The sequence below is a fragment of the Equus caballus genome, chromosome 1 (genome assembly GCF_041296265.1).
Source record: "Equus caballus isolate H_3958 breed thoroughbred chromosome 1, TB-T2T, whole genome shotgun sequence".
In the NCBI taxonomy this organism is placed as follows: domain Eukaryota; kingdom Metazoa; phylum Chordata; class Mammalia; order Perissodactyla; family Equidae; genus Equus; species Equus caballus.
In genome coordinates this window covers 2,402,088-2,412,504 of record NC_091684.1, presented here as the reverse complement: position 1 = coordinate 2,412,504, position 10,417 = coordinate 2,402,088, and the positions used below count along the sequence as shown (strand labels likewise).

Below are 10,417 nucleotides of genomic sequence, written 5' to 3'. Positions count from 1 at the left end.
CGAGCCGCCCCAGCAGAAGGTCGAGGGGCAGCCTGGCCCATGAGGAAGCACAGGGAACAGGGCAGCATTGCCAGTGGGTGGTCGACAGGTGTGGCTCTGGCCTGAGACTGACGCCCCCTCCACAGACACACGCAGCCTTGACCCTGCACCCCTCAAGGCAGAGGTTCTGATCCAGAACCTCGGGCTGGGCTACCCCAGAACCTTCCAGAAGGAGGAACTGCTGGGCTGGCCTCCTGGCCTCAGCCTCTCTCATAAAAATGGTGCCAGTTCTGTACCGCAGGTGTGGAGTGCTCCCAGAAGGGGTGTCTCTGCCCCAAGGGCAGGATGGTTACGGTCACTGGGGAGACAAGCCGGGAAGAGTCAGCGACAGCCCCCCACACCCGGCATCACCAAGCATGCTGGCCCCTGGTGACCAGGGAGCATTTTCAGCTATGTTCTCTGGGGAAACACAAACGCCCCATCTTTGAATCCAGGCATCTCCTGAAGCTCTGTTGGTCCAGGGCAGCCCCCTGGAGGAGATCCATCCTGGTGGTCCTGCCACATTCCTGGGGGGCTCCCTCTGCCCCAGATTTGTTTGGTCAGTGTGGCCTCAGCTGGGTTCCTGGGGCTCTGCCAAGGCCGTGGTCCACTGCCCCACTGTCCCTCTCCCCCGGAGAGAGAGTGGGTGATCGGGAAGCCAGACCACATCCCTGCCACTGACACAGGAAGCAGGCAAGCTGTGCTCTGGGGTCTCTAAAATGCACGCTTAGATTTGCAGGTTCATACAAACCCCCAAACCCCCCTTGTTCTGTTCCTGCTTCTGACATCACCAGGTCTCCACCCGGAACCTTCTCCGGGGCTCGGTACCACCCACTGGGCATCCTGTACCACTGCCCACTTCCACACCCTGGCTTCTCCGGGGCTGACTGGGGCCCTGTGTCCCCCATGTGCACACACTGCTGAGCTTCTGATGTCAATTATACCTCAGTGAGTGAAAGGGCACCGATCCCAAGGCCGTGTGGGGGCCTGGGGCCCTGAGGGCTCTGCCCCCACAGGAACTGTGCAGACTGATGACGAGCATTTTCTGAGCCGCAGGCACTGGGCACGGCCGCCCCACAGACACAGAACGCGCAGAGCACTCGACAATGAGCACTTCCCCTACTGTAATTCTCAGAGTGAAAACTATACAGAACACAGCAGAAATTGCTGGAACAGCTGGCGTCTATAAAACATTCCTCACCTTCACACCCGTGACCCTCCCCCCTTGATGTACAAGAACCCAGCAGACCCTGGGCCACCCCGCAGCTCGGGGTAGCAAGCTCACAGACATCGCACAGCCCACGGCACGGCCGGCAACGAGGGCTATGTACAGCCAAGAGGTGGTGAGAGACGAGAGCGCCTGTCCCGCCATGCGGCTCTGGCCTCCGTGACCCCCCCGAGGTGAGGCCAGGGCGGGTGGCCACGTGCCCCCTCCACCATCGCAGGTAACGGGAGTGGTCAGGTGGTGCACACCCTCCTTGCCTACCAACCCCCGCCACACGGACAGCCTCTTGCCGTGTGCCACCTGGAGCCCGAGGGTAGGCTCGGCGGTCAGACTGTTCCAGTAAAAATATGGCCAGGGCATGGGGGGGCCACCAGCCTGGATCCGGGGTGGACGAGCTGGGACTCCACCCACTGCCCCAGCGTGCTGTCCCTTGGCAGCCCTGAGTCTCCAACGCAACCTGAGTTGGCACTCTGAGAGGCTGGCGAGGCTGCCTAGCCGCTCCCGGCCGACGGGCAGATGGAGCCACACATGGGCAGGGCGGGGCGCGCCCCCTCACTGTCCACCGAGGCCTCCGCCGTGTCCCCTGCCTCGGGTGCCGGCAGGGGCTCGCTCGTGGGATCCTGGCTCCTCTTCAGCCTGTGTGGGGAAACACAGGGAGGGGCTCTATGCAGCCTCACCAGCGGCCCCCGGACACTTCTTGCTGGCCCACGACTTGTCCAAGGACTCCTGGAATGTGTCCCTCGGGAACACAGCTTAAGGGCCCCCAAACACGGACCAGGTGCCAGGCATCTCTGCCAGGGCGGAACCCCCCTCTGGGAGGTGCTGACCCAGCGGGACACCAAGGGTGGATGTGGGGTGGCCACACGGCATTTCAGCCCAGTGGTGCCCTCTGTCTGACTGTTTGTGGCCTTCAGGCACAGAGCAGTGGGGCTGGCACATCTCTGTTTGTTTCCAGCCAGAAGCTGAAAGGAGGCCTAGTGTAAGTGCAAGTCCTGGGGGTCAGCAGCATCAGCAGTCAGACTGTTCCAGAAAAACATGGCCAGGGCGCAGCGGGGGCCACCAATCTGAAACGAGGCTTTTCAAAGAGCTTGGCTCAGTCCTGTTCTTATCCAGGCCTCTGACCTCCAGGATGGTGGCCAGCATTCTAAACCAGTGCCCACACATCATCCTGGTCACCAAGGCAAGACAGAGCACCGGCTGGTCCTGCTCACCTGCCAGGCCAGCGCTCAAGGCCACCGTCTCCAGGAAGCCCTCTGTGCCTGACTCTGCCACTCCTCACCCAGGCCCCACAGCACTGGGCTCCTTCTCTCTGCTGTGACAGGGGCCTCAGCTATTTGTGGCCTGCCATATCTCCCTGCCAGCCAGCTGTGCCCTTTCTGTCTCACAGTCCCTGGCACCCAGTGAAGGTTTGCTGAGTGAATGAGTGAGTGAGTGACTGAGGGGTGGGAATTGATGTGACTCTATAGGGCCACCCAGGAAGCCATCAGCCCTCATCTGGGCAGCCTCCCGGGTGTCTCCCTAGGAGAGTCTGGCCACTGACCTGAGTTTGGAACTAAAAGTTCCCAGGGGCCCCTCCTGCACGAGCCTGAACGGGGACCTCCCCCCCTCCTCCTCGAGCACTGCTGGTCAGATTCCCCCGGGGGGGTGGTTCCCCAGGCCCACTGATGCCACATGGCTGCAGGGGCCCAGGACTTGTGTGGCCAAGAAAACCCTGGCCCAGTTCCACAAACTCCTCTCTGCCCCCATAACCCGCCTCCAACACACACACTCACTTTTCTCTGTTAAAAATCACAAAGTCTTGCTGGATGGCATCAAGGCAGTCCTGAAGGTAGTCATTCTCCTGTTAGTCAGAAAGACACACAAATGACTGTAGTGGACACCGTCAGGTTCCCTCACAGCCCCTCGGGGGGGCTGCCGAACACCCCTCCTGCTGGGTCTGCTCCTCCTCCCGTGGCCTGCGCCTGTGGCCTTCTAGGGAGACCTGCCTCCAGGCCATCGGAGGAACTGTGCCTTCAGGCAGCCAGAGCACCTGGCAGTTTGCTTCTCCCGGGAGCCCTCAGCCAGTGACCACAGGATGCCCGGGAATGGTAGACTGCCTTGGGGTGGATGCTGACACGGACAGACAGCTCTGTCTGTGGGACCAGACTTGGCCAGAAGCCATAGCTGGCTTGGCTCACTCCCCTCCCTTCCCCCCCCAACCCAGTGATCCTCCAGGTCACCTGTCCTAGGGTCTGCTGCCAGGAACCTGCCCTGAGAAAGCCGGTCGCAGGGGCTGTCCTGAGAAGCAGACTCTCAGGATGGGCTCTGGAGGTGGACCCCGCACTAGCCAGTCACTGAGGACGGACCCATCTTTGGCAGCACGTGGGGTGCTGAAGGTCCCTGGCAGGCCGTGGGATCGAATGACTATGGCCCTCACCCCAGTGAGTTGGGAGAGGGTGCAAGTGGAAGAATGCACTGGCTGTGACAACAGCTCTGGCGCTGGGGGGACATGAGGAAGGAGTAATTACATGAACGTGGGTCTTATTGCTTTTGCTGGGCCCAGTGTGGAGATGCTCCATCCTGTGGCCCAGGGCAGCACACTGGAGACCAGGCGGAGAGGTGAGAGCAGCGGGACCTCACAGCAGGCTGCACCCAGCCTCAGGAAGTTTCCTGTGTCCACGCCAAGGCCCTGATAGGGAAGGGGCTGGAATCGGAGACTCAGGGGGCGTACCGTCTGGGGGATGCACGTGGGTCGTCTGGGGGGATGCACGTGGGCCGTCTGGGGGATGCATATGGGCCGTCTGGGGGATGCACGTGGGCCATCTGGGGGATGCATGTGGGCTGTCTGGGGGAATGCACATGGGCTTTCTGGGGGGATGCACGTGGCGTGTTAGCCCCGCTGCTTCTGCTCTCTCTGAGGCTGCAGAAGGGCCCTTCCCCTGATCGAGAATAGCAGCCTCCCCGCCTCAAATTCCTGCAATGATGCAGAGCTGCAACCACAGCAGATGCCACGGAAGACAGCACTTGCTCCCTCAAGATCTGCCTGCACCTGCCCTCCTAGCTTCAGAACAACAACCAGGTCAACAGCATGGCCCAGCTCGGGGGGTGCCGGACCTGCTGAGGTGAGACGGGGGTGACTCACTGAGCCAGGAGGACGCGCTGGATAGGGAGGGTCCACTGATGTGAGGGCAGCCTCCACAACTCGGGAAGTAACTCCCCGGCAAGAGTGGCTGCAGTGGGTTCTGATACACTGCACAGTGGCTCTTGCAAACTTGGAAGAAATGATGGCCCAGGTGAAGATTCCAGAAAGGCCTTGGAAGAATGCTGAGAGGGATCGAAATCTCAGAGACGTGGGCAGCTAGAATGGGTCAACAGACTCAAGATTGAAGGCCCAAGGAGTCCTCAGATGACCGTGTTCTTCTGGAGGGCCCAAAGGATGCTCCTTCCAGCGAGATGGTGGGAATGAGCTGGCAAGGGCATGGCCTCATGGAGAAGCCCAGCAGTGTCTGTCTTCCACCAGAGACACAGAACCGAGCCCCTGGTGTGGTGGTGATGGCGGCATGCAGAATAACAAGCCTTAACTCAACTTAGCTGCACTCAACCAGGTGGGAGTAACCAAAGTGACAGAAGGCAGGGCTGGAGGGCAGGCACTTGGACCCTGGGATGCAGATGATGTCCAACAGGTCACGGTGCTCCTGGGGTCAGAGCCGGACAGCCAGAGTCCATGCACACACACATGCACACACGTGTACACACGCACATACAGCAAGATCAAGGGTGCACGAGCAGAAGGCTGCTGTCGGCCACCTTAATGGAAAGTCACAGTTCTTCTCTTCATTTCCAGACCTAATTCAGTTCTCAGACCTAGGACCACCGGCAGAAGGAGCGGCAGGTTCCTGTAAGGAAGGCCGTGCTGGTTCACAGCAAAGGTATGTGGCAGCGATTCCCCAGGCCTCCCAAAGGTGCCCATGACGTTTCTCTGAATACCTGCCCACAGGCCCAAGAGAAATACCCAGATGGTTCGAAGTCTGCTGGATGCAGGGTCTGAGTTAACACTTGGCCCACATCCATCTTACAGGGGACCGAGGGGTCCACTCACCCACCTAGGGGCTATTTTTCCCAAGCTGCTGAATGCACGGTCAAGATGGACGTGTTTGCATCTGACAGAGCTCTCACATTAGTTCCTTGACCTGTGAAGCACCAGCTATTACCATAGCTTTTAACTTTCAACTCTGAGGACACAAGACACTGCTCCCCATTATTTTCCCATTTAATTCATAAGCCTGGCACCAGGCTCGTGGCAGATGACAGGGGACCGTGGCAGATAGAGCCTCGTGGCCGCTCCAAGTGTAGCTGCTGAGCCAGACACAGACTCTTATCAGAACAGGTCAACAGCCTCTGGAGCGAGGCATGCAGCCACTGATCTGACAAACGCATTCTTCTCTCAACACCCACCAACAGGGAGGACTGGATCCAGCCGGCCTTCACCTGAGATGGACAACTGCACGTGCATGGTCTCGCCCAGGGCTCAGTCCAGCCCCCTGTTCTCTGTCACAGACAGTCAGAAAGACTTTGGTCATCTGGACACCTACCCGCACCCACTGTGTTGATGGTGTGACGTCAACTAGATTGGAGGAGCAGGAAGTAGCAAGAACTCTGCATGGCCTCATAACGCACACGTCCAGAGTGTGGAGATAAACCTCGCCAGGGCTCCGGAGCCGCTGCTACTGGTGAGCTTTTTAGGGATCTAGCAATATGGCCACGCTGGGACATCCCCTCCAAGGCCATGATAAGCGACTTTAGCTCGCACCTCTTCCCACTAAGAAAGCAGCACAGACCTTGACAGGCTTCTTTGGGTTTGGGAAGAAGCTGATTTTCCCCCACCCCCAAGGCAATGCCCCTCGGAGGGTTCTACGTGATCCCGTGCATTACTAGGGTCTGCTGCTGGCTGGTGCACCAGGAACCAACCCCAGCCCCGTGTGGGCGCTGAGGACGGCTCTGCCTGCTCCTTCCCCAGTCTTGGTGGTCCCTACACCGTGTGTGCAGCATGTGCAGCTCAACACCTGGATGAAGACTCGAGGGGACTCTGCGGATCCCCCAGCTCTCTCCTCTTCAGTACCTGCCCTGCCACCAGGCCTCCCCCAAGGAGTCCCTGTCCTGGCAGGGTAACTGACCTTAATCATCAAGGAGAGATGAAGCTTCTGTACCAAAACAGACCAGGTAGTTCCCCTAGCTGTATCTTAGTGTTCCCTGGCTTAATGTGGATAATCAGTGGACACATGCACGAACTCCGGCCTGAAAAGGGAACGCAAGCGGATGCTCAGAGCACTGAGGCAGAGGGTCCAGGTCGTGTCAGGAGGTGAACCACTGATAGACCAAGACCAACAGAGATACAGTGTGGGGCAGAGAATGAACCAGAGCGGATGTGGGAGGATGCAGGAAATGCGTGTCAGCTCTGGCCCCAGGGGTGACAGGGCTGTTCATCTCGCCAACCTTCCTCATCTAGGTTTTCCCAAGAAGAGGGGTGCACCAGAAGCCTGAGGAGTGGATGTGGGTGGTGCAAGAGGTGGACCGTGTGCCCTGAGACGTGCAACCACGGCCCTCCACAAAGGGCCCCTTCCTCCCAAGCTGCGTGGTGTGCTGTCCGCAGAAAGCCTTTGCTGCGTCTGTGTGCTGTCCTGGCTCTGGTGTTCTTTTCCTTCTGACGGCCCACACCTGTGACTCTCGGCGACCTGCCTCGGGCTACTGCAGCCCTTTGCTAGCACACAGAACTGGAAAGCCACCGAAATTCACGTCCCTCTGGGGCCTTTAGCTGATGACTGCTGAGTGCGGGAGATGAAAGCCCCACTTCCTAGGAGCACGACTGACCCCTGACCCCTACAGAGTCAGGCTGAAGCTACGCTCCACAGGACTTTGCCTGAAATCCAGTCATTGCTGGCTTCTCCCACTCCGAGTGATTTCTCCCAGGTGTATTTCCTGAATAAATCGTTTGCACACGAATCGTGATCTTAGGGCAGACATCTATGGGGCCTCTATCAATGCCAACATTCACAGCATCAGACCCCAGATATCACCCAACCTGGGGAGGGACAGGGGCCTGGGAATGGAGACCAGGCTCCAACCTCCAACTTTGTCTCAAATAGAGACAGAGTTGCTGAGTGACTCAGACACGATTCCCAAAGCTCTCAGGGTTCACTGGAAGTGCAAGGGACCCAGAGTGACCAAATAATGGAAAAAGAAGAACACAGCTGGCGGACTCACACTGCCTGGTTCCAAAACTTCCTACAAAGCTGCAGTCATCAAGACGGCGTGGTGCTGGCACAAAGACAGAGAGGTCCACGGAACAGAATTGTGAGGCCAGGAAGAAACCTCATGTTTTGGTCAATTAATGTTTTAAAATGATGCCAAGCAATTCGATGGGAAAAGAAATCTTTTCAACAGACAGCACTCAGACAACTGGATAGCCACACGCAGAAGAATGAAGGTGGGCCCCACCTGACACTGTCCATAAAAGTTAACTCGAAGTAGATCCTAGACCTGAATGTAAGAGAAAACCATACAATACTTGGAAGAAAACGTGGGAGCAAATATTTGTGACCTCAGGTCAGGCAATGGTTTCTTAGATAAGACACTAAAACCACAAATGAAGAGAGAATAAGTTGACATGTTGGGCTTCATCAAAATCAAAAACTGCTGCAAATGATACCACCCAGAGCAAAAAAAGAAAACGCACAGATAGAAGAAATATTTAAAACCATCTCTCTGATAAGGCACTTGTGTCCAGAATATGCAGATAACTCTTATCAATCAACAATAAAAAGACAAATAAGGAATCTGGTTTCAGTGCTGACACTTAAGAACCTGGAGGTCATCACTCCCACTCACGCTCACAAGAAGCTGAACAAACTGGAAATCAAGGACAGCACCCACCTGCAATTCCCCCTCTGGACACCAGGGGCCGCCACCAGCAGTCCCAGGACTGGGGGAAGATGGGAGCCCACTCTCCAGGTCCTTTGCTTCCTGAGAAATCAAGGCACCCAGGGGATGGTCCCCAACCCTTGGCCCTACACTGTGGTGAGGAGGGGACTGACGCCCATCTTCTGCCCAGACCCTGTGCCCGCGAGCAACAGAAGGCCCGCCAGGTGTGAGGAGTTTGCACAGGGGCTGGGGGCCTGAGGGGCACCCCAGGGCATTCTCCACTGGCTGGGCTGGGTCCAGGGGCAGGAAGACCACTGACCACATTCAGTGTCACCACTGTGCCCCCTGCCATCAGACCTGCATCCCTAGGTGCTTTGCTGAACACCAGCCATACCCTGGCACAGGTTCAGTCCTGACCCCACACATGCTCACACTCCCCAGGAAGACCCCTACCCCCTCCAGAGAGGCTGCATGACCTGGGGCAGGGGGGGAGCTGTTATGGGTTACACCATGTCCCCCCAAAGTGAAGCCCTAACCCCACCACCTCTGATATGAAATAAAGGCACTGCGGATGTGCAATGAGTGACACTGGGGGAGGTCATCCTGGAGTAGGGTGGGTCCTTTCCAGTGACTGGCGTCCTTTGAAGAAGAGGAGTCACAGACACATGCAGGGAGAGTCCATGTGACAAAGGAGGCAGAGACTGGTATGACGCATCCACAAGCCCAGGAACGCCAAGGACGGCAGCCACCACCAGCAGCCAGAAGAGGCAGGCGGGGCTTCCCCAGGCTCCCGATGGTCCCCCGCCCACCCACTTCAGAGAAGGATGCCAGAGGCTCAGAGAAGCTGCAGGAGAGGCACTGGGCTGGGAGGCAGGAGAAAGGTTTAGGGACTTCTCGGGACCTCAGGACAACCATCTGCCGGACTTTCAGGGTGTGCTCCCTACAGGAGCCTGGCAGGACGCTGTGAGGTGGTGGAGAGGACCCCACGCCCGTGCCCGACAGGGACACCCCCCACCCCCAGCACTCACAGACTGGGAGCTGTCCCTGCTGCTGTCCCGGGACCTGTTCTTGGCCAGCCGCTTCTTCTTCTTGTGCAGGGGCCTCGACTCCAGGATCATCTCCTCCAGCTCGAAGGTGGGGTCGCAGTGCAGGCGGCCTTTCTGTGGAGGGACAGGGTGCTGAGCCTGGCCGTGGGTTCTGCCCACGCTGCCCTGGGGCCACCGCCCAGGCCACCCAGCAGGCTTACGTTGGGCACGAAGCCTGGCTCCACTTTCTTTTCGCTCAGGTCGTCCCACAGCACGCCGGCCAGCGACGGGGCCGCCTGCATGTCCTGAAGGCTGGACACACGGTGCTTGGGGTCCACAGTGAGGAGCTGAAACAAAGCCCACATCAGACGGCCCCAGGGCCCAGCACGTGCCCCACGTGAAGAGCTGGCTGCCTGCCCCGGCCAGGGCACCCTGTGGAGGGGTCGCCAGAAGGCCTGAGGTTCAGAAATGCAGGATCTCAAGGGTCGGGCAAGGAAAGGCAGCCCGGATTTTAAATCAGCCAGTGCAGTAACGCAGCCAAGGGGACACGTTGGTCTGAGTGGCCCAGCCAAGCCCCTGGAGCCCGAGGACAAAAGAAAGCATCTGGGGTCTGCAGGGACATTCTGCCCAGAGTCCCCAGCAGGCGGCAGCCTCAGCCTGGCTAACTGCAGGGCTGGCGAGAGGACAGCAACCAACGCGTCACAGCCCTGATGAAGCCCCAGGGCGGCCGGGGCTGGGCATCTTCCCACATGTGGTCTTCTTTCTGGGGGCAACGCCGCAGACCCCATCTGAGTCTTCCCCCAGCGAGGAGCTTGGCGCACGGATCATCCCACTCCCCCTCAGGCCTCTGGGGGCCAAGGTCGCCCTTGTGCGCCTCCTGGGCAGCTGTGGACACAGCTTCATGGGGAGAAAGCTGGGTTAAGAGGCTCTCTCAGGCTGGGAGAGACCTCTAGCTGCTTGGCCAAAATTCCAGGGTCAAAGGTCTCCGGCAGGAGGCAGGACCTGCCCAGGAGGACCCTGTGGGCCACGAGACAGGAGCCGGGAGGCATGCCTCGCATGTCCAGCTCGCCCTCCCACACCTGATGCTAACCTGGGCTCCATGCACCAGTGTGTTTAAAGTGTGGCTGTCCAGGTGGGGAGCTGTGGGGGCCAGCCAAGGAGCAACCCCCAGCCCAGCCCCAGACCCCAGAGGCAGGTACTCTGAGGGCAACCCCACGGCCCCGAGTCCCTACCAGGCTGAGGTCGCCTGGGC

At 58.9% G+C, this 10,417-nt stretch overlaps 1 protein-coding gene and 1 long non-coding RNA gene across 3 annotated transcripts in view; one reads left to right on the top strand and one right to left on the bottom strand.

Annotated features, from left to right (window-relative positions):
* Window positions 1–1,125: 1,125 nt before the first annotated feature.
* STK32C (serine/threonine kinase 32C) overlaps window positions 1,126–10,417 on the bottom strand; it is a 101,441-nt gene continuing 92,149 nt past the window's right edge. For both annotated transcript variants that reach the window (XM_023636825.2, XM_070246291.1), the window contains exons 9-12: window positions 9,387–9,512; window positions 9,169–9,300; window positions 3,016–3,083; window positions 1,126–1,879 (exon numbers count right to left, since the gene is read on the bottom strand). In XM_023636825.2, the coding sequence (XP_023492593.2) occupies window positions 1,735–1,879; window positions 3,016–3,083; window positions 9,169–9,300; window positions 9,387–9,512 (471 nt within the window). In that variant the 3' untranslated portion in view covers window positions 1,126–1,734. The remainder of the gene's footprint in view (window positions 1,880–3,015; window positions 3,084–9,168; window positions 9,301–9,386; window positions 9,513–10,417) is intronic.
* Window positions 4,142–5,952, top strand: LOC138919819 (uncharacterized). Its single transcript, XR_011430391.1, has 3 exons — window positions 4,142–4,827; window positions 5,067–5,151; window positions 5,684–5,952. It is a non-coding gene; the product is annotated as an uncharacterized lncRNA (long non-coding RNA).